This window comes from Phasianus colchicus, chromosome 25 (genome assembly GCF_987193195.1).
Source record: "Phasianus colchicus chromosome 25, bPhaCol1.hap1.1, whole genome shotgun sequence".
Taxonomy (NCBI): domain Eukaryota; kingdom Metazoa; phylum Chordata; class Aves; order Galliformes; family Phasianidae; genus Phasianus; species Phasianus colchicus.
The window spans coordinates 4,455,165-4,477,233 of NC_143460.1; the positions used below are offsets into that span (position 1 = coordinate 4,455,165).

Sequence of the window (22,069 nt, forward strand, 5' to 3'; positions counted from 1 at the left end):
TTTTGCTCTTCGCAGCCGCTTGCTTTTTTGCGGGTGCTCACGTTTATGGGTGCTTGCTCCTGTGGGTGCTCACTACGCTGGGGCACTGAGGGGTTAATGCCCTTCGCCCGCCTCCTGGCAGCTCACTCAGCTCAGTTCTCCTTGGCAGCCGAGGGCGAGCATGAATTATTGAGCAGGTTGGCGTGCTGAGCAGCGGCACTGCTTGCAGGGGAGGGTGAAGCAACAGGAAGGCAGCGCATTGCCACAGGTGGGCTGCTCACCATGCACGCCCGCTGGGTCCCACCTTGCCTCTAAACGCTCCTGTTTGCCCACCAGATGAGAAGGAGGAAAGCATCCTGGGCAGCATCCCCCTGCTCAGCTTCCGCGTGGCAGCCGTGCAGCCCTCTGACAACATCAGCAGGAAGCACACCTTTAAGGTGAGTGTGGGGCCGTGTGGGATTTGGGGGGGTGAGGAGGGGCTGATGCTGGTGGGGTCCCTGCTGTGCCCTCCTCTCGCTTTCTTGGTGGTGGGGCATGGAGCATAGCCCAGCTGCGGAGAGGGGAACTGCCAGAATCCCCTGGGATGTGCTGGGGAAACTGAGGCATGAAGGGGGCAAAGCAGCATCACCTCCCACTGGGTGGGCTGGGAATGCTTTCCTCTCCAAGCCCTGTTCCCATCCTGCCCATTCCAGTGGCGTTTCTCAGCAGAGCTCTCTCTATCAAGCACAGAGCATCCCCAGCTCCATTTTTTTTGGCTTGCTTTGACTGGTGCATTAGTTGCTGCTCATCAGCCCTCCCTGCAGTGGATGTAGGAAGGGAGAGCTGGAAGGCAGAGGATGACTGTCCCACATTTGTCTCTGAGCAGACCCCATCTGTCCCCTCCACAGCGATGCTCAGTGGCACTCACACAGCACTGGTGGGTACCAGTGTGCACCTTGAGGCACTGCTACCCCTGCTGCCATGGTTCCCAAGCACCTCCTTGCTGCCTTGATGCACAGCCCTACTTGTGCAAAGCTAAGCTCACGTTTTCCTGCTCGTGAGCTCCACAGACACATCCCTGCACCTCTGCACTCCCTCAGAATGCACCCAGACAGACCCTTCTATCAATAGAAGTACTGAGCCAACCCCCAGTGCTGGAGCTGGGGTTAGGGCACTGCAGCCCTCACCTCTGCACATGGGGTTTCCCATCCATGAGCAACGCACACCGCCAGCTGTGGGCTCCAGCACCTCAAGCACTGCTCTAAGTTTCACTGTGGGGATGCTTTTGCAATCTGAAGGGCATATTTTTGTAGTGCCACCCTGAAACCTAGTGCGAGCATGGCTTAGGGTGAGTACTGACAAGCAGTGATTACCATGTGCCCGTGCCCAGGAAGCTGTGTCTGTCTGTCTGTGTTGGGAGCAGAGCAATGACCCAGAAGTGGCTTGTGATGTGGTTGGGGAGGAGCCCTGGAGGGCTGATATTCACCAGCTGAGCTCTAAGGATGAGGGGCTGTGTTTTTGTGTGCACCCGAGGGTGCCCGTGGATGGCTTTGTCCCATCCCTGGAGGTGCCCGATGTCATGGATGGAACCCTGGGCAGCCTGAGCTGGGGGTGGCAGCCTGCCCATAGCACGGATGATCACTAAGTCCCCTCCAACCCAACCACGCTATGGTTCTCTGATTCCTGGGGACTCTCCAACCATGCTCAACATACACCCGAGCGTCCCAAACCTGCGGTGTCACAGTGATCCCCATCCACCTCCAGGGCTGAGCAGTCCCCAAAGCAAAGCGAGGGCTGCGCCCGTGCTTCCCCTGCTGTGCTTTGACCCCATCTCTGTGTTTCCTCCTCTCTCCGCGGGCGAGGATCCCCCAGGGCAGGAGGTCTCCGTGCGCCCGTCAGCCACGCCAGCACCCAGCATAGGTACATCAGCTTGTGTTATGGGTGCATGCAGAGGGTGAGGGGCTGCATGCTTTGCTCACCCCGCTCCCACTAACCTGGGGAGGAATTGGTTTGGTTTGAGCTCTTGTTCAAAGCTCTCGAGCTCTACGAGGGCTGGAGGGACCAGGCAGGAGGGCGTCCCTGTCCCCAAGTGGAAACCCCAAATGGAAACCCAAGGGAAGGTTCTAATCAGAACCTCCTTTTTATTTTTGGTTAATTAAAATGATAAAAATTGAACCCTGAAGGTCTTTCAGGAGGAAGAATCTGCTTTTTTTTTTTTTTCCATTTCTTCCTCCTTGTTGCCTCCTGTTCCTCTCCAGAGAGGGGGAAAGTGGTTGCTTCAAAAAGGCCTGGGGCAACCAATTCTGCCTACAGCACAGGGTGGGGTGTGGGCATGGAAAATGAACCCAAAGCGAACTTTTTCCCCCTAAAACATTGTCTGAACCAAGAAGCCACCTTCCCCCTCGTCCTGCATGAAGGGTAACACTTGGACTGGCTGGGGGTGAGGGCATCACAGTGAGCCTTCCTTCCACCCAGTGCTGTGAGGATGCTCCTGGGGAGGGAAGGACGGAGCACTGCAGCGCCAGGAGCTCTTGCCAAGCAGGAGATGGAGCTCTCACACCTCCTGTCTGTCTCTCTCCCCACTTCTCTGCCTTCCTGCAGGTGACGGTGTGCTGGGTGGAGGAGGTGCCGGCGAGTAACGAACAGTCCCTGTCTCCCCAGGCCGAGCACGCTGGCATCCGGACGTACTTCTTCAGTGCTGAGAACACAGAAGAGCAGGAATCCTGGATCCAAGCCATGGGCGAAGCTGCCCGGGTGCAGATCCCCCCAACCCAGAGGTCAGAGCGTTGTCCCTGTCTCACAGGGCTGGAGACGCTCCTCTGCCTCTTGGGAACGGGGTGGGGAGGCATGGGAGCAGAATGGAACTGGGAAGCGTCAGCATCCCGCTGAGGCTGTGGGAAGAGGGTTGGGATGTTGACAGCCATCCTGAGGGCGTTATGAAAGAAAGGTAATGCTCTGCTTGCATCTCCGTGCCCTCCAGACACGAGAAGACGGATTCTGAGAACATCCCCCCCAGCAAACACCACCACCACCATCGGAATACTGTGCACCACGAGCACCCCAAAGCTGACCCCAACTCCAAGACCCGGGGTGAAGGCGACGGCCGTGGCTCAGAGAAACTCGAGAGGAAACCAGAGAGGATGGAGAGCAAGAAGGAACCCTTGACCAAAGCCAACGGCATTGCTGGGCAAGAGATACCCTCTGAGCCCGGCAGCCCTTACCCCGAAGCACCTCGGGTGCCGACGAGCACAGAGCGGCCGCCCCAACCCAATGGTTGGCCCTACACATCTCCCAGTCGCCCTGGCAGCACTGCCTACCCCCCACCCGATGGGGAGAGTGCTGCCCACCGCCGCAGCTTCGCCCCCCGCACCAACCCCGAGAAAATCGCGCAGCGTAAGAGCTCCATGACGCAGCTGCAGCAGTGGGTGAACCTGCGCCGGGGCAATGTGCCCCCCGAGGAGCTGCGCAGGTAAGGGCTGGGATGTTCTCCTTTTCTCCAGGGCGATGTTCTGGGTATATTTGGCCTCTTTCCACCTGTTAAATCCCCTTTTGGGATCAACAAATCACGTTGGCTCCAAGCTGTAGGATACCCCAAAAAGCAAGCAGGGTGGGTTTTTGGAGAGGATCACCTCATGGTCCCCAGGACGAGGGACACCAGTCAGCTTTCCCAACGCTGCTTGCTCTAAGGGTGTCCTTGCCTACAGTGACCGCTCAGTTCTCACCCCTCTCTTCTCTTCCAGCCCCACCAGGTTTTACCCCGTGTCTCGCCGGGTGCCTGACTACTACCCCCCATACTCACCCCAGTACCCCGAGGACTATCAGTACTACCCACCCGGCGTGCGCCCCGACAGCATCTGCTCCATGCCCGCCTACGAGCGGGTCAGCCCTCCCTGGGCATTGGACAACAAGCGCCATTCCTTCCGCAATGGCAGCCCCTACCAGCTCCAGGAATGGAAGGAGCACCCCGGCTTTGGCCGGCAGGATGTCCCGGTCTGGCTCCCTGGTAGGCAGCCGACTTATTTCGATGAGGTGGATGCTGCCTCGGGGTCACTGAGGAGGATGTCACTGCAGCCCCGCTCCCGCTCCGTGCCCCGCTCACCCAGCCAGGGATCCTACAGCCACACTCGGGTCTACTCCCCGGTGCGCTCTCCCAGCGCCCGCTTCGAGCGGCTGCCGCCCCGTGGAGAGGAGATTTACGTCGACCCCGGCACCTTCATGATGAGGAGATCCATCAGTTCTCCCAAGGTAAGCGCTGGGGTGTGTCGCAGTGGAGGGGGAACCTGGTTGAGGGCTGTAGGGTGGGGATGCTGCAGCGCAGCTTGTCCCCTCCGTGTGCATGTGTTGGCCTCGAGGTGCCACCAAGTCCTTGATGTGCAGCTTTAGTTCCTCTCTTAGGACTTCCATGAGCAAGGCAGTCCCAAATGGGGCATGCTGATGCTCCTGCATGGCTGCTGCATTGCTAAAAGCCAGCCCTGACCCTGCTGCATGGCTGGGCTCTGCGCAGAGGGGAGCAATCCGCCCCAATTTGCAGCAGTGCAGCATAGAAAAGAGGGGATACAGGGAGATACCACGTACCCCTCACCTGTCCATGGGGTTTGATGGGGGTCTCCTCTCTCCTCAGTACGACTACCTGGGTGACAGGCGGCCCATCCCTGCAGGAATGTACCCCTACCACTACCCAGGATCCCCAACGGTCCATGACAAGATGGTACGTATGCTGTCAATGTCAATGGGCTGAGCTGGGGGGTTCACAGCCAGGAGGTTCACAGCTATGTGCTCCTCGCTGCCCTCAGCCCCATGGGATGGGGTGTAGGGTCTGTTGTGGGGCACAGCTCACCCTGCCTTGGATGGGTGAGAAGGAAACGGCTGCTCCAGAGGGTTGGAGATGGGTTGCAATGAGGCAAGTTGGGACCGTGGAGCTTGGACTGATGCCTCTGGTCCCTCCTGGACATGCTTTATGGAAAGCCCCTGGCCCCATGCTGGGGTTGAGGGTGCACTGAAACACCCTTGCACCCTCCCTATGCTCTGCGATGCCCATCTTGTCACTGCTCCCCTGGGGCTGGGGTGAGGTTGGCGTGCTCCCTGCACCTCTCCTCTCCTTGTACCTCACTTTGGGCTGCTGCTGCTGCTGCTTGTCCCTAGATGGTGGTTTTTCTCCTTGATCGTGGAGCTGGACCTGCAGGTTCACATAGTGCAGCACAGCCCTGAAACTTCATGGCAGGAGCAGCCACTGCAGGAGGGAGAAGCAAAAATTTTCATCAGCTGTCCATGCTGCCATCCATCCTCACCAGCAAGAGATGTAGGGACAGTGAACAAAGCCCCAGCATAGGGAGAGGGACCTGCACCATCCGCAGCCCTCCTCGCTTTGGGCAGAGGAGGTGGCACTTTGCTTCCCCAACCGAGGGGTCTTTGCATTTCTGCAGCCTTCACCTAACCGCTTTGCTTCTTCTTTTATATGTTTTGTGTGTTCGTTTCTTGCCGCATGCCTGCTGGCTCCGGGTAGGATGAACTTTTAGACCTTCAGTTGCAAAGAAACCTAGAGTATTTGGACCAGCAGGTAGGCAGAGCTGGCTGCAAGCCTCACGCTGCTTACATTCCCATGTGCCCCATCCCCAGCAGCGTCTCCGTCCCTCCCAGTGCAGCATCTCGTCCCCTAACATCCATGTCACCCTTCTTGGCACTAAAGCAGCACGTGTCATCTTTGATTTGCTTCCTCCATCCTCCCCCTCCGTAGGGTTGTTCATTGCTTGGCAGAAAACCACCCCCAACAGTGTCTTCTGTGTGGTGTGCTGGAGCTGAGGGGCAATGGGGGGACATCCTTGGGTCTGGGGGTGCCTACAGCATCAGTGCTGCAGAAATAGTAGCCCAGGGCTGGGCACAGCACCCTATGACACCCATAGGCACGGAGGTGCTGGGGGGTCGCCCAGCATCCACACAGTGCTGCAGGGGGAGGAAGGCAAGCATGGTGCTTTGGTGATACGCTCACCATGCGCATCCTCCAAGGCTAGAGGTGGGATGCAGAGCTCGGATTGGGTGACCGGCCCTGAAGTGACAGCTCTGAAGTTTGGCATGCTGTGGGGTGTTTGGAGGAAAGCCACAAGCTGACCTCATTCTGGGAGCAGGGTGAGGGAGAGCCTTGGGGACAGCTGTGGGAGTGGTGGGGTGGGAATCGCCAGCACCAGCTGCCACCAATGCGGGGTCCAGAGCCATCGGTTGTTGCTGCCGCCTGGTGCTCGCTGCAGGAGCCAGGTTTGCACTGAGGGAGCTGCTCCAGTACAATCTCATTAGTCTGTGAATCCCCATCGGTGCAGCAATCACCAAGATCTGTGTCTGCCTTGGAGCAGAGCCAGGGACACGCAGGAGCACTCGGTGCAATAAAAGCTCTCTGGATTATTTCAACGCCGTCAGCAGCAACGCTCCCTCACCGAAGCACTTTAAAATGCTCCCTAAAAAGGCTTTCCATCTCCTCCTCCTCTCCTGCTGACCTCTAATTCAGGGCAGTGCTGCCAAGTAGCTCTTTTAAAACAATTCACCTCTTTATTTTCACTCTCCACGTTTATCCAGAGAGCTGTGATGTGTCACCAGTTGGCTCCCGTGGCTGCACCCCAATTGGTGCTGCTCCCCAGCGGGGTCCTATCCTGGATCTGTGCTGCAAGGGCATCACCTCTGTCTGCAGCACTCACATGTAACATATCCCCATGGGAGCACCCAGCTCTGCTGCTTGAAGCCACCAAGCTGGAATGGGGGACACCGCTGTCCCCATCCCCACCTGAGCAGGGCCATCCCTCTGCTATGAAGGCAGGACACAGAGCTGTTTGTTGGCCTGACCTGTCTGTCTGTCTGCTGGGGCCATGCAGTGTGTTGCAGCAGTGGGCATTGTGCAAACTTGTGTCTGTGTGTGCGATTTGCTGCCCAGCCAAGGCTGGGTTCAATTTGTTTTCATCCCCAACAAAGCTTTCAGCTCCTGGGATGCTCTCAGCCTGAGACAGCTGATTCCTGGTGGCTCGAGCCCTTGGGACATCTCTTAGAGGTGGCACCTTGCAGCACAATGCCCTGAGGGTTCCTGGCCAGCGCTGCGCCCTCACCTCTCCGCTGACCTCTGACATTTCCTTCCCTGTCTGTCGCAGATGAGCGAGAGCGAAACCCTGATCAGTATGGTGAACAGGATGGTGGAGAGCTCCTCCCCTAGGGCTCAGCTCTACATGCAAGTAAGCCTTGCTAATGCCCGTGCATGGCAGGCCACGCCAGCCGCCCCATGCCATCCCTGAGGTCACCTCCTGCCATTCTGCTCATGCAAACTCCAGCATCCACACAGTGCTGGCACATCACGCTCTGGGGGTCCCGCTCGTCCATCCCAGGCTTTGCTAAATCCATCCATGAGCCATTCCAGCCCTGTAAATCCTTGTGGTTCTCAGAGCACAAGGTTGGGAAGCAGCGGTCCTGAGCTCTCATCTGTGTTCGGGTGCTTTTGTGTATCAATGTGACCAGAAGGTCGATCTGGAGGAGCCCAGCCCAAAGATCTGCAACCAAAGCAACATCAGGGAGAGGAAGCAGCCCATGCACACGGCTGCTCTTTTTCTGCCTGGAGATGGAAGAGACTGCAAAAGCCTGGGGACATCTGTGCTGATGGGTGCGGCTCCGAGTGCTGATGCCCTGTGAGGAGGGGAGGGTGTGTGGTCCCATCCCTGTGCAGCAGGGATGTGCTTCAGGGTGAAGCTGGAGCTGTTGTGATGCCTTCGTTGGCTGAGCTCTCTGCAGGGTCTGCATCCACCAGGCTCTGGCATTTCCCAGATTCGGGTCTGTTAAGCATTGTCCTGTGGTTTTAAAACACTCTGAAGTAGCATCTAGCTTTCTAGCAATAGTGATCTCCTTCTTCCTATATTATGCCTTTCATCTCGAGGTCTTGGAGGCATTTAATTGGTGAGGTCCCATTAGTAATTTAGATTTCCAGGAAAGGCAAATGACTCACAGAGAAGCTGGATGGTAAACAGGTCCTGATGCAGCAGCTGATTTATAGGCGCTCTGACTCCACTCAGTGGGATTACAGCTTAATCTTGCTGCCTTCATTTCCCTGCCCGTGGAACGGTGGCAGCTGTACACCAGGCAGTTAATGAGTCACGAGACATCTCTTGGCGTCAGGCAGAGAGCTTGGCTCGGTGCTGCTCACCCAGCCCATGGCACTGGGGCTGGCACTGGGGCTTCCCAGGGCTGGGGCAGAGGGGCTGCTCCTCTATGCAGGGTTCCTGGCAGCCCCTGAGACCCCGGAGCCAGGCTGACCCCATGCTCTGCTTGCAGGTGACGACACCTTTCCCAGAAGCCTACAGGGAGACTCTGCATGCCTACAAGATAAGCGAGCAAGACACTGATGTAAGAGCAAATATCCGTGCTGCATGTTCTCAGTCTGTCCTGTGCTATTGCCTCTGTCCCTGTGTGCCCTGTTTCCTGCAGGCTGAAACCCACACATTGTTCCATCCAACCAATGCCATGTTCTATGCCCTGGCTGCATCCTATCTCTCCTGGAGAGAGATCAGCCCACTCTTGGCCCTCCTCTTGGCTCTGTTTGCAGAGGTGCCTGGAGCATCCCACAAACCCATTTCTGGGTTCTCACCCTTCTCTTCCTCTTTTTCTTGCTGGGAACAGAAGCTGTTGGGGAAGCTCTGTGAGCAGAACAAAGTGCTGCGGGAGCAGGAGAGGCTGGTGCAGCAACTCCGAGCAGAGAAGGTTCGTGGTGCGCATGGTTCTGCATGGTGCTGCTGCAACACCAAGTGCCCCAGGGCTGAGTGCATCTGGGGATAAACCCCACTGCAAGGCAATGGGGATGGCAAGGAAGTGGCATGTCCTGCTTTCCTGGCGTTCATCTGTGGGCTGGGGGAGATGTGCTCATGTCATGGTCCCATGCATTCATGGCCCATTGAGAAGGGAGAAAGCTACTCCTGCACCAGGATGCTCACAGCTGCAGCACCTCTTGTTCCCCTTAGGAGAGTCTGGAGAGTGCCCTGATGGGGACGCACCAGGAGCTGGAGATGTTTGGGAGCCAGCCTGCCTACCCTGAGAAGCTGCTGCACAAGAAGGAGTCTCTGCAGAACCAGCTCATCAACATCCGCGTGGAGCTGTCTCAGGCCAGCACGGTAATGGTGCTGCTCTGCATTCCCTGTCCCCACCCATCCATCCCTAAGGCATGGAGCACCCAGCAGAGCTTACACTGGAGGCAAATCCACCAACCCAATCCCCCTAATTCCTTCCACAGGCCTTGGCCAACAGCACAGCTGAGTATGAGACCCTGGAGAGCGAGGTGTCTGCCCTGCACGACGACCTCTGGGAGCAGCTGAACCTGGATATTCAAGTGAGCATCCCACGTTGTCCCCAGTCCTGTGCAGGTGGAAGCCACCTGGTTCCTCTGCTGAGAGCTAATTTGCAAGCAGCTGCTGGTGCTCAGCGTCCTGCTTTGACCTTGCCTAGCAGCACGTAGGTGCTAATGAGGGTGCTTTGCCTTGGGTGCTGATGAGGGGCTGCACAGGGCCAGGGGGGGGGGTTCCACCAGCTCCACACCAGCCTGCAGCTCCCTGTGGGATTTGAGCTGTGGGTGCGATGGCTCAGCACCCTCAGGGCTGTGTCTGTCCCAGCTGAACACCCCAGGCCCCGTCGCTGGGATGCAGCCAGGATGGGATGTGCAGGGCTGGGTGTGGGGTTGGTGGCAGCAGGGGCTGCTCTGACCGCTGCTTTTCTCCCCCTTCACAGAATGAAATGCTGAACCGGCAGATCCAGAAGGAGATCTGGCGGATCCAGGATGTGATGGAGGGGCTGAGGAAGAACAACCCATCCCGCGGCACTGACACTGCTAAGCACAGAGGTGAGATGGCTCTATCCCAGCATGGCACAAAGCCCAGCATGGCACGTCCCTGATGACAGCACTTTTGGAGGCACTGTGCCATGGTGCATGCACTTATTTCTGCTTTTCTCTGCAGTGGCTATTGGCCCCTCAGGCACCTACAGCTCCAACAGCCCTGCCAGCCCACTGAGCTCCGCCAGCCTAACCAGCCCCCTCAGCCCCTTCTCCCTCATCTCTGGCTCCCAGGGTTCACCCACCAAGCCAGGTCCTAGCGAGGTGAGTGAGCCAGGATGTGCTTGGGGAGCCCTTTGTCACCGTCAGGTCCTTCCTTGTCACTTTGCTCATGGGTTGGCCCAGCCTCCTTGCTCTCAGGTGATGGATGGGCACATGGGGGGCTGCGGGGTCTCCTGGAGACATCTGAGTCTGTGCTCCTCACAAGGTATTGCAATCTTTGGGGTCCTACACCAAGACTTGCTCAGCTCTTTTTGGCACTGCAGTCCCTGCTCGCTCAAGGTCCGGTAGTGCTGAGCTCACCCACATCCTTGTGAAGTTGAGGGTGAAACGTGGGGACTCCCCACAGCTGTGCCAAGCAATGCTGATGTCTCCTGGAGGCTGACAGCTCCAGCCCTGCCTGACCCTACTGGGAGGTGGGAAAAATGCCCCTGTGCATGGGGATACCCAGCAGGCAGCAGCCGCTGCGCTCCCTCCTCCTGTCCTGGCCTTTCACTGTGTTTTGTCTCGATCTCTTTCTAACTCTCTTTTCCTTCCCATCTCTTAGTTTCTCTGCTCTCACGCCTAATGCTCCTCTCCACCCCAGGAACCCGGCCCGCCTCGACCTCCCCTCCCCAAGTCGTACATCCCCCTGGAGCCTCCTCCGACCGTACCTCCACTCCCTAGCGAGAGCCGCCCCTGGCCGTACCCCACCTCCCCTTCCTGGCAGCGAGGCGGCGAGTCGCAGAGGGGACAGGTACCAGAACCTCTCCAGAGCAGCCCCAGAAGCGTCCCTTCCCTCCATCCCTCCCTCCCTCCCTCCCCAGAGGCTGGTACCAGAGGATGGAGCTGCCCACAAAAGTGATGCTCGGGGGACAGCAGCACGTGGCACTGCCTCTCCAAGGGGCACAACGGGCAGGGTCCCCATGGTGGCTTCGCCATGTCCTCTCCAAGTCCCCTGTGCTGGTGCACATGCTCAGGACAGGGACAGGCTCCTCCTGGGCAGCTGGAGGAGATGCAAATCTGCTGCAGCCTCTCTGCTTTCCTCTGCCCTGTCCTCTCTTGCTGTCCTTCCACTCACCGCTGTGCCAGGGGCTCAGCTGGCCTGGGGTGACCACATAAGTACACTCAATCCTAAGGATCTCTGGTGACGTCTCTGCCTGGGAATGGGACCATGTTTGTACTCTGGAAGACAGAAGCAACTTGGTGGTCATGAGAGGGGCTTAGGATGTGTGCATGTGGGGCTGTGAAAACAGGGAATGTTTGAGCAAATAGCACCTCCAGCATCCATGCAACCACAGAGTAATCACAGTTGTGCCATGGTTGTGCCAATCTGTATGGTGTAAGGTATGTTGGGGTGCATCATCTCCATGCAGAGTAGAGGACGGCAGTGTGGGGTCACACTGAGCTCTTTAGTCTCTCCCTGACCCTCTCCATCATGCTGGATCTGTTGCACTGTTATCGGGCAGGACTCTGAAAGCAGCCCTTGGCTTGCTCCCTGCTGCTGTCTGCTGTCCTATAGGGCCCCGTTCCCTCCTGCACACAGGGACTGGAGTTCAGCATTGGGCACCTCCATCCTGCAGCTCTTGGATGCCACCTCTGAGCCATGTCAGGACTGTCCTCCTGTAGACAGCTTGTCCCACACAGAACTGCGTCACCAGGACGGCGTTGGGTGCCTGGCCCCAGTGGGTTGAGGCAAGAGCTGTGGAGCCCTCCCAGCCCATGTCCCCACTGTTGGAGCTCATTTGGGGAGCACAGATACTGCCAAACAAGTGCCTGTGTGTCCACCTGCTCCTGAGGCTGTGTGCCAACCCATGGCAGCATGCTGTGCCCAGGCAGTGTGTGGCCACCCAGCAGAGCAGAATCTCACCACAGACTCACTTTCTCCCCACAGCCCAAACCAAGCTTGGAGCAAAACAAGAAGGAGATGCAACGAGTGGCTGCACCCGGCCCCACTGCTGAGGGGCTGCAGAGCCGGCAGGAGCAGGAGGCAGAGAAGCAAGCTGCCCTCAACAAAGGTAGGTGCCACCCAGTGGGTCTCCTCCAACAGGCTCACTGAGCTGCCCCAGCATTTGTACAACATGCTGCAGCTCTCTATCAGCTCTGTGCATGACCAGGACTCTGCTCTGCATCCCCAGAAGGGTTCAGCTCCATGTTTTGCTTTGTTCTGCAGTGGGCATTGTGCCACCCCGAACCAAATCCCCGACGGAGGAGGAGGTGGTGCCCACAACAGGGATGCTGAGGAGGAGTGCCAGTGGCATGGCCAACGGGCTGGGCTCCCGGGTAGGGGCTGCTGCAGGGGGCTGGGCAGGGTGGGCAGTGCCAGGGGCTGGGCTGGCAGCTGGGGGCTCAGCAGTGTGGTCTGGAGAGGAGGGGGAACACATCTCTGTGTCTCAGCACTCGGCTGGGAGACACCCAAAAGTTTGGGTGTCCCAGGAGCAGGCTGAGCGCAGCAGCCCTCTGCAGAGTGATGCAGTACAGGTGGATGGGGTTGGATCCTGTTCCATTTGGGGGGGGTGTGACAATGGGGTTGGGCTCTCCCCAGGAGAGACCGAAGAGCGCTGTGTTTGCCAATGAGACAAAGGTGAAGATGAGCGTGGAGGAGCAGATTGACCGCATGAAACGCCACCAAAGTGGCTCCATGAAGGAGAAGCGGCGCAGCCTGCAGCTGCCTGGCAGCCAGCAGCCAGAAACCCCTGGCACGAAGGCACCCGCCTCATACAAAGTGGTGAGTCCCCGCACCCACACAGCTGGGTGCAAAGCAGGATTGGCTTTGTGGGGTGGGCTGAGGTTCCTGAAGGAGTAGAAGGGGCACTCGGGGCTGTGGCAGGGCACTGTTTGCTGGGTGTGGGGGCTCAGCAGGGCTGGGGTTCCCATAGGTGCGCCGGCACCGCAGCATCCATGAGGTGGACATCTCTGACCTGGAGGCAGCGCTGCGGTCTGATGAACCTGGCAAGGTGCACGAAACACCCCGAGAGGAGATCGCACGGCTGCGCAAAATGGAGCTGGAGCCACAGCACTACGATGTGGACATCAACAAGGAGGTGAGGACAGGAGCTCCGTGGAGATGTGGGCACGGGGTATATCCCCTTTGCTGGAGGATCAATCCAGCCTCTGCACTGTGTGGGGCTCTGGTGCTGGAGTGAGTGCTGCTTCCATGCCTGTGTCTGGTGTAGTGGGAGCTGGGAGTGGTTGTGTAGGGAATGTGTGTGCTGGGGAGGGGATGGGACCCTGCTGAGCAGTGCTCAGCTCAGCCCTGCACCCAGCTCTCCACGCCGGACAAAGTCCTCATCCCTGAGCGGTACATCGAGCTGGAGCCTGACACACCACTCAGCCCCGAAGAAATGAAGGAGAAGCAAAAGAAGGTGGAAAGGATAAAAACCCTCATTGCCAAGTCCAGGTGAGGTGCAACGCCCGCAGTGTGCACCCCAACCCCAGCACCCCTGTGCATCCCCCTGAGCCAGCGCTGTCCCTGCAGCCTGCAGAATGTCATCCCCCTGGGTGAGGGTGAAGTGGACACTCCCCAGGACCCCGAAACACAGCTGCAGGAGCAAGAGAAGAGGATAGAGATCTCATGTGCTCTGGCTGCTGAGGCATCCCGCCGGGGCCGCATGCTATCAGGTAAGGCATGGAGGGATACAGAGGGTCCAGGGCGCCCACCCACTGCCTGCCAGCCCTCCAGGAGAGGGACTGGAGGTACCAGATGGGCAGGAGGAATTGCTGCAGTGTGGAACAAGCAGATTCAGTGAGTGGGTGATGGACCAGACAGGCAACAAAGGAACAGGGGCTGTGCACACAGAGAGCATCCTGCATTGCTGTAAGGCAGCACCGTGCAGCAGCCAAGCCAGGTGATGCTTGCAGCTGCCAGGACAGCAGCACCGAGCATTGCAGAATAGAATGCTCACCATCAAAATCTGCCTACCGCACATCCAAGGGAAGGAACCCAACTCAGGGATGAGGAAGCACTGACCATGTCCAGTGGTGGCACACAGTGCCCACAGCCTTGTCCAGGAGGAGCCCTCTGGGAGCTCACGTGTGCGTGCTGCAGCCGGGCAGTGGCTGCTCGCCCTGCTTCCTCCCTTCCTTCCTCTTGGTTTCCTCCCCTTGCTAACCTGCCCGCTGTGCTGCCTCCTCCCCTCTTGCTGCTCTCAGCTTGTGTTCTTCATGCCCTTCTCCCATTTCTTGTTTCCAGCTCAATGCACTACCCCAAGCCCTCCCACCTCCCCAGCTTCCCCGACTCCACCGACCAACCCCCTCTCGTCTGAACCATCCCGGGTCGCCGACTGCAGCCATTTTATGCGTGTCTGAGCCATGAAGTAAGCACCTTTTCTCTTGTACTTCATCCCATCTTCTCCACCCAGGGATGGGCGGGGGGTGCCACTCCCCCCGATGTCTTTTCCACCCGGCCTCCATCCATCACTGCTTGCTCCAGCTAACACCTCCGAGCCACGTCAGCCCCATCTCCTCCTATGGAACAAGTGCAGTGTCCTCTGTGGTGTGGGATCCAGCCAGGGACCCCGGTGTGGGCATGGGGCTGAGCTGGCTGCTGCCCCCCAGGATGTGTTGTTCCCCAGGAGGTGCTGGATGTGGGTTTGAGTCTGTGGGGTTTTACTCCAGGCTGCTCAGTGGGCATCTGTAGGGATCACAGCACTCAGCTCTGCTCCTCTCCCTCCAGCTCAAGCCCTGGCAGCCGCTGGTGCCATCAAGTCTCATGGGGCCACGTTCTAGTGCAGCACTACGTGCGCCCTGGCTCGACACTGACCCTCTCTGCGCCATCGTTTTTGGTTCTCCTGGACCCCCTCCCTCCTTCCCATCGATGGCATCACCATCGGGATGGATGAGTGGGGAGATGCAGCCCCAACGCTCTGCCCCATCCTGGAGGAGCAGATGCCACAAGTCCCCAAGGACTGGGGCCACCGAGCTTCCACCCAGCACTGGGACACAGCTGTGTTGTCCTGGGTGCGTGGAGGGACGCGTGCAGCTGGGACAGCCCTGGAGGAGTGCAGCATCCCTCAGCTCTCCGTGCGTTGGTCACACAAAGGGGACCGTCTGCACTATGGATGGTGCATTCTCCACGTGCATCTGTGCTCCTGGCTGTGCCCTGAAAGCTTTCAGCACCTTGCTGGAGGGAGGTGCCAGCCCCATCGTGGCTGCAATGGGAACAGGGTGCACGGAGAGGAACACACAGGTGTCCTGAGGGCCAGGATGATGAGGGCTGCCCAGCACAGAGCCACGGAGCAGCAGGTGCAGGCAGGGACAGGGGATGTGGGGAAGGAGCAGATGAACGGAGAAGAGTCGATGGGCCAAGCAGCAATCTGCAGGATGGATGGGGATGGTGACAAGGAAGGGACCGGGCTGGAGCCGTGAATGCATCCAGGTGGTAGCAATGCTTTGCTCATGGTCACCTCTATCACAGCCCAGGTGACCCAGCAGGATTTCCATAGGACTGCACACATCCAGCACTCCCTGGTCAGCCCTCTGTGCTGGAGGAGGGATTCCTTCTCCCGCAGCACCGGGGATGGATGTGGGGACAGGAAGGGACATCTCAGCTGCTCAGCATGGACTGAATCCCTCCGGTCTCACCACACAGCCTCGCCATTGCACTCCAACCACATCAGCTTGGTCATTTCTCCTCCTGCAAGCCTTTATTTCATTTTATTTTCGCTTTCCAAACAGAGGGAAAAACGCTGTTTCTGCCTGAAAACACAGCACCATATGTGGGGGGGGTGGGGGGCAGAGGTGGGGGGTGGGTGGTGTCCCCATGGCCAGATCCTGATGTGTGCCCCCTCTGCATCCCAATCCCTCCCCCCCACTCTTAGCAATACTCATAGCATCACAGGAACCCCCCTCCCCCTCCTTCTGCAGCCCCCTTAGCTCATAAAGCTGGCCCTTTATTTTGCTATTACATGCCTTAATATATGTTTTATGGAGAATTATACATTTATTATATATATATATATATAATATATATATATATATGGGGTTTGGTTTTTTTTTCTCTTCTTTTCTGGGAGGTAGTTTTGTGCTGATCTCTCCGCAGGGCTGTCGGCACAACAAGAGCAGATTCTTTGCCAGTTTATCAGAAAATAAAAAATTAAAAAAAAAAAAAAATTAAAAAACTATTAAAAAAAAAAAAATATATATATATATATATATATACACATATATTTTTTTCTGCTTTTATGAAAAGCAAATTTATTTAAAAATAAAATACATATATATATGTAAAGAGACTGTAAGGTGGAAGAGGTGACGCCTTTATTTCCCCAGCTGGGGGGCGCACAGGGCAGAGCCCTTTGTGCAGGGGGGGTTGGCTGGGGGGCAATGGGCCTCTCCCATGGCTGGAGGAGATGGGAACCCTCTGTGTCCTCATCCCACAGCTGCTGCAGTGCAATGGAATGGGGTCATTTCGGGCTTTTTTTTTTTTTTTTTAAGAAAACGACGATTACAACAACAAAAAAAGGGCAAAAAAAAAAAAAAAGAGTTTCGATGCTGAGTTTTTATTTTGGTTATTGTTTTTCATACCACTTCATACAGCAGCGACTTGTAACAGAGAGAAGAATTGGCATTGGGAGGAAATCTATTTATGCACTGGGTGTGGGGGGGGGTTGGGGGGAAAAATTTTGTTTTCTGGATTTTTAGGGGGTTGTTTTTTGTTTTGTTTTGTTTTTTTGGCTAGCGTTAGAGAAATAAAAGTATCTCTGAAACGACGTGGTATTGGTGTTGTTTGTGCAGAGGTCGGATTGAAGAGGAGTGGGACAGAAAAACCTGTGCAGCCCAATGCTCAGCCCGTGTGTGCTCTCCTCTCATCCTCATCTGGGGTTCCTTTTCCCACTGAGGTCTCTTTTCCCAGCAGGGATTATTTTGGATGCAGCTGCAACTGGAACAAAAAAAAATATCACATTGATACCTAGCAAACGTGCCCAAAAAACCTCAATGGATTAAAGCATCCCCTTGCAAACAGAGCTGTGGGGTGAGCCAGGGTTTGCACGCGCCCCATAGGGAGATCCCCCCCCTCTCCCCTCTCACCCCGAGCAGATCCAGGGCCGTTAATGATTTGCAGGATGACGTGGGGACTAAAGGGCTTTCCAAGGGTCACTGCCAGGGAGCGCCCGACACGAGGAGCAGTGGGGCAAAATGGTGACTCTGAGCGACTTCCAAAGTGAGTGGGCACCAGGGTGAGATGTGCTGGGGGTGCTGACCCTACAGTGGGGCTGAGGGCACAGGGGAAGGGAGAAGGGGTGATGGCAAACTGCATGGTGTTGGGGTCACGGGTTGGATGTGATTCATAGGGGGATTGGCACAGTGGGGTGGGGGCTGTGTGAGGAAGGCAAGCAGGGAGGTGCCCAACCCCTTGCCTCCACCATAGCATCTGATCCACCCTTCGTGCAACCACCTGGGATAGTGTTGGGGATGACCTTCCTGGTTAGTTTGTGATTGATTCTACACCTCGCAGCCACCCTGAATTCATTGGTTTTTCAGCCTCCCCAGGACTTCAGCAGGGGGAGAGAAATCATAGGGACGTTTCTGGGAGGGAATGGGACGGGGTGGCCCTGAGCAAAGCAAGCACTGCCTGGGGGGGAGCAGAGCAGTGCACCCAAACCCTCATTTCAGCCCATCCTCTGCAGGGATTGGTGTGGGGCTGGTCGGCTTCGGCATCTTCTTCATCCTCTTTGGGATGCTCCTATACTTCGATTCGGTGCTCCTGGCTTTTGGGAACGTGAGTATGGCACAGCAGGGGGGATCTCTGGAGCAAAGGGGCCATAGGGCAGGGCTGCTCTCACCCCTCCTTGCTGCCTCGTCCCAGATTCTCTTTCTCTCCGGTTTGGTCTTCATCATCGGCTTCAGGAGGACCTTCACCTTCTTCTTCCAAAGGCAAAAGATGAAGGGCAGCAGCTTCTTCCTTGGGGGGCTCCTCATCGTCCTCATGCGGTGGCCGCTCCTGGGGATGCTGCTGGAAGCTTACGGCTTCATCACACTCTTCAGGTCTGCGTGGACCCAATCCGTGCCACCAGCATCTACCATGGCAGGCTTAACAGAGCCTTTTGTTTCGGTGCAGGAGTTTTTTCCCAGTGGCTTTTGGCTTTTTGGGCTCGCTGGTGAATATCCCTGTTCTGAACAAGGTGAGCAGGGTGCTGGGCAAGGCGTCACCTCTGGATGCGGACCTTGGGGGATGCAGTCCTTGGGGGATAGAAACTGCTGGCATTGCTGCATTGAAGCAGCATTGTGGGCATGCAGGAGGAGGTCGGCACGGTCTCCCTGCTGCTCCTGGAGTGTTGTGCTGCTAATCAGGAACGGTTCATCTTACAGCTCTTGGAGAAACTGGGTGACAGCAGCTCCATAGTGTGACCACGGGATGGATGATGTCACAGGTGGGACAGCACGAGTGGTCCTTCAATCCTGCTGGGGGTTGGAGATGGTTGTGCTGCAGGGATGGTGCCTCGCAGGCTGCGCCAGGCAGGCTTTGTAATTATTATTATTGTTGTTGTTGTTGTTGTTGTTGTTGTCTTTCCCTCATGAGAGCTGGATTTAATTTAAAAAAGTGTGTCTGAGACCATACTGAGGCTGTGATATTTTTCTGGGGCTTGGAGCCTACTCTTAATGCCACTAAGAAGCATAATGGCCATGGCTGGAGGTGACATGGAGACCTTCCCATGGCCACGACTGGAGGTGACATGAAGACCTTCCCATGGCCATGGCTGGAGGTGACATGGAGACATTCTCATGGCCATGGCTGGAGGTGACATGGAGACCTTGCCATGGCCATGGCTGGAGGTGACATGGAGATCTTCCCATGGCCACGACTGGAGGTGACATGGAGACCTTCCCATGGCCATGGCTGGAGGTGACATGGAGACATTCTCATGGCCATGGCTGGAGGTGACATGGAGATCTTCCCATGGCCATGAATGGAGGTGACATGGGGGCAACCCCAGTGGCTGCAGCTGCCTTCCCACGCACCCAGCAGGACCGTGGGCTGTGGCAAGCAGAGCCCAGGGAGCAGAGGGAGAGGGCAGGAGAGGTTAGGAAAACACCCATTAAACCATAATAACATTTCATGACCTGATCGGAGGAGAGTAAATTACCCCTCTGAAATCCAGTCACCATGAAAAAGCAAATGACATCCAAGATTATGAATTAATTGAGATATTGGGGTGGAAGAGGGAGGTTGAAGCACTTGTAGGGCAGCACGTGGACACGGGGCTGCTATCTGAGCACTCACATTTCCCACAGCCCCATTTCCCATGGGATGCAACCAGCTGGGAGCAGGGCTGGGTGTACTGATGGCAGCACAGTGGGGCTGGTGTAGGGCCAGTTCTGTGAGCAGGGGACAGGAACTGCACTGCTGGGGTGAAGAACAGCCTCTCTCCAGGAGAGAACAGGTTGGGTAACACCACAGCTCTGCAGTCAGAGGAACGAGCTCAATGGATACGAGCTGGGATTCTATGAGCACTTGGGAAGCAGGGTGCAAGCAATGAGTTTAATTAAACCAGGGCAATCACATCAAAGCTGGTCCCTGCACAGATACCTTTCTTAAATGGCAGGAATTAATTAATGAGTTTGAATTAAACATGTTCCCTCCTGATTGGAGCGCAGCCTGAGCGTATCTGAGGTGCTGGCAGGGTCTGCAGCAGGTGAGAGCAAACTTGAAAACAGCTCAGCTGATGTGGAGTGGTGTCTCCTCTGCCACACCTGGGGTCCCAGAGCTCCCCAGCAGGAATAAAGCACGGTAGCCCCCTGAGCTTGGGGTTCTTCTGCTGTATGTGGGGCTGTGCTTATGGGATGCTGCTGTCTGGAGGGGGGGGGTGTCTGTAGTGTGAGCACAGGTTGCTAGATCTTCTCCCCTTGAAGCTTCCTCTGTGGTTTCCTGGTGCCTTGGAGGATGGCAGAAGTGGGGCTGGTCCTTCTTTAAGTCCAGCCTTAGTGGCAAAGCACTGAGGATTGGAGCTGGACAGTTGCTTGGTGAGCCCAGCTGGGCTTGGCCACTGTGCAGGTGAGTGGGACCCACAGCATCCCTGGTGTGTGGCTGTGATGCTGTGTCTGCTTGCAGGTAAAAAGCCTCATTTGGGCTATAAAGCAACTTCTTATGGCCAACTTGCACCTTTTGGGATGTTCATAAAAAGATTTTCAGTGTTTTTTTCCCTCCAGTTCAATAGGATGCTATTTCAATGCATCCTGCTGCAGCAGTGCTGGTATTAAGAAATCATTTTAGGTGAAGCCCTGACACTGCTGAAGTCGATGGCCCAGTTCCTTCAGTGCTGGTGCAACCCAGACCCTCCATAGTTCTTCCCAAAAGCTGCTTTGGTGCTCGAGCTTTTCAGTCATTCCTTGCAGGGAAGCTTTTGTTTCCCTTTGGAAAGCATTTTCCTTCGCTTTTAGCTTAGTGATTTGGTTCCTTGAAAGCAGGCAGGAAACCACTGAGGAGTGGCTTTTATTCCCTTTTATTTCCAGATATGTTTAATTTCCATCTCTGTAGGATGAGGAACGGTGTGGAGCAGCTGGTCCAACACAGCAGCAAGCGAATCAAATGGGGGGAATTTCAGCCTGACATCCTCCCATCCTGAGCCTGCAATCTCAGGTTGGGTTGATGTGGGGAGCAAAGCTCCTCTGTGCTGTAAGGCTGCATGGGAAGAGCTCAGCATCAGCAGCTCTGCTCTCCCAGGGGGTGAAGAATAACATCACTGAGTCTCAAAGCAGCTGATGTCACTGGGTTTGTTCCCCCTGTGCTGCCCTCCAGTAGGCTTAGCAGTGCTGCTTTCCCTGCAGCTCTGTGCACAAATGCACCCTTTGCTGGTTGGCTGAAGCCCTGTGCCAGGTCTTTCTCTCACTGCTCCCGTGCACCAGCTGCTTGTTCTACTGGTGGTGGAAAATGCCTCGTGGGGTTTTTCCTTGTGTGGAGGGAGGTTCTGTGCACTGAGGAACATCCTTGGGGTCCTGTGGATGTGCTCCTCCTGGTTACAGCAGAGATGGAAACCTTGGAGCCCCATGCCCTGTGTTCACCTTCTTCTGGCTGATGTGGCCCCTTTAGAAGCGATGCTGTACCCCGAAGTCCCTCCTCTGGGGACTTGTGAGCACTCAGGATGCCCGGAAAGGGGATTTATGCTTGGTGGCTCCTTGCCAGGGATTGGGCTGCTGCCTCCTGACCCCACAAGGCTGCCCCTGGTGACGCAGCCCCAGGGCCTGGCATGGGAAAAGACGTCAAGGCTGGGAGAAATGAGGCCGTGGCAGATGAGGTGCCCACTGAGTTCAGCCCTCTCCTGGCTCCAAACACTGTGACCCAAAGCCCCGGGGAGTTTGGGGTGGAGGAGGCTGTGAATCCCCAGGTTTGGAGGTGAGGTGGGGGGGAGACCCTCCTTGTGCCACCCCAGCTTTTGTGTCCCCAGGTGAGGGTGCCAGCAGTGCCCTGAGCAAATCCTGGCAGCAACAGGAGCACACCAGTGTGTTTGTGTAGCTGAGGGCTTCAAGGAAGGGGCAAGTGTGTCATCAGGTTTTTTTCTGAGAATATTTTTATTGCTGCTGCAGTCATTTCCCACCAAGGTTCCCTGGGTCCTGAGGTCAAATGCTGGGCTTGGAGCCACGGGGCTCAACCCAGCAGCCATCCCCCATGCACCAGGGCTGGGTGCTGAGCAGGGAACTGCAGCAACGAGAGCTGGGAGCCAGCAGCACAACTTGTGTGAAGGAGTCCTTTGCTTTGCAGTTCTTGAGCAGCTCAGTTTGCTGTCTGCATCACCTGTGCATCCCCATCCTGTGCTTCTTGGGCATCGTGAGCTGTGCTCCTCCACACTCTGCAGTGATCACATTGTGCCTGGCCAAGCTGCAGCTGCTCATACAACTGCGATGAGTTCAGCTGTTCTGTGCACGAGTCTCTGCTCCCTCACTGGGGTGAGAAAATGAGGGGGAGATTTTCCCCCGTGCTCAGAGCAACCTGCATGAGGGCAGCAGGATTTGGTAGGTTTATGGCCAAGGATCTGTTGTTGCCATTCCTACCCTCAATCCTATAGGAAATCCCCATTCCTCTTCCCCTCTTTCTCTGCTCCTTAGCAGCATAGCCGGACCAGACCTGAGCCACCA

At 56.6% G+C, this 22,069-nt stretch overlaps 2 protein-coding genes across 14 annotated transcripts in view; both read left to right on the plus strand.

Moving 5' to 3' along the window:
- The window catches only part of PLEKHA6 (pleckstrin homology domain containing A6), a 38,895-nt gene extending 22,950 nt beyond the window's left edge, over window positions 1-15,945 (plus strand). For 5 of the 12 annotated variants that reach the window (XM_090124486.1, XM_090124485.1, XM_090124487.1 and 2 more), the window contains 22 exons: window positions 316-416; window positions 2,560-2,735; window positions 2,939-3,427; window positions 3,699-4,203; window positions 4,580-4,666; window positions 5,462-5,515; window positions 7,086-7,166; window positions 8,254-8,325; window positions 8,599-8,679; window positions 8,937-9,086; window positions 9,206-9,301; window positions 9,697-9,808; window positions 9,924-10,063; window positions 10,605-10,754; window positions 11,892-12,015; window positions 12,171-12,280; window positions 12,543-12,725; window positions 12,877-13,041; window positions 13,264-13,397; window positions 13,476-13,618; window positions 14,190-14,313; window positions 14,673-15,945. In XM_090124486.1, the coding sequence (XP_089980612.1) occupies window positions 316-416; window positions 2,560-2,735; window positions 2,939-3,427; window positions 3,699-4,203; window positions 4,580-4,666; window positions 5,462-5,515; window positions 7,086-7,166; window positions 8,254-8,325; window positions 8,599-8,679; window positions 8,937-9,086; window positions 9,206-9,301; window positions 9,697-9,808; window positions 9,924-10,063; window positions 10,605-10,754; window positions 11,892-12,015; window positions 12,171-12,280; window positions 12,543-12,725; window positions 12,877-13,041; window positions 13,264-13,397; window positions 13,476-13,618; window positions 14,190-14,305 (3,269 nt within the window). In that variant the 3' untranslated portion in view covers window positions 14,306-14,313; window positions 14,673-15,945. The other 7 variants (XM_090124489.1, XM_090124490.1, XM_090124481.1 and 4 more) reach the window with 7 other exon arrangements.
- Window positions 15,946-17,059: 1,114 nt separating this feature from the next.
- On the plus strand, window positions 17,060-21,464 carry GOLT1A (golgi transport 1A). Of its 2 annotated transcripts, XM_031605755.2 has the most exons (6): window positions 17,060-17,159; window positions 17,626-17,717; window positions 17,805-17,983; window positions 18,057-18,120; window positions 18,308-19,991; window positions 21,382-21,464. In XM_031605755.2, exons 1-5 carry the CDS (start codon window positions 17,135-17,137, stop codon window positions 18,344-18,346), a joined length of 399 nt encoding a protein of 132 aa, XP_031461615.2. In that variant the 5' UTR covers window positions 17,060-17,134; the 3' UTR covers window positions 18,347-19,991; window positions 21,382-21,464. The 2 variants fall into 2 exon arrangements, with proteins under 2 accessions (XP_031461615.2, XP_089980858.1); XM_090124732.1 differs by having other exon boundaries at window positions 17,805-18,120.
- The last annotated feature ends 605 nt before the right edge of the window (window positions 21,465-22,069 follow it).

What these genes read in the sequence shown, in the direction of transcription:
- GOLT1A (XM_090124732.1), top strand. Translation starts at nt 17,135, where the DNA reads ATGGTGACTCTGAGCGACTTCCAAA. An exon ending in TGCTCCTGGCTTTTGGGAAC is followed by an intron (nt 17,718 to 17,804) that starts GTGAGTATGGCA and finishes GCCTCGTCCCAG; the next exon opens with ATTCTCTTTCTCTCCGGTTT. An exon ending in ATATCCCTGTTCTGAACAAG is followed by an intron (nt 18,121 to 18,307) that starts GTGAGCAGGGTG and finishes TTCATCTTACAG; the next exon opens with CTCTTGGAGAAACTGGGTGA.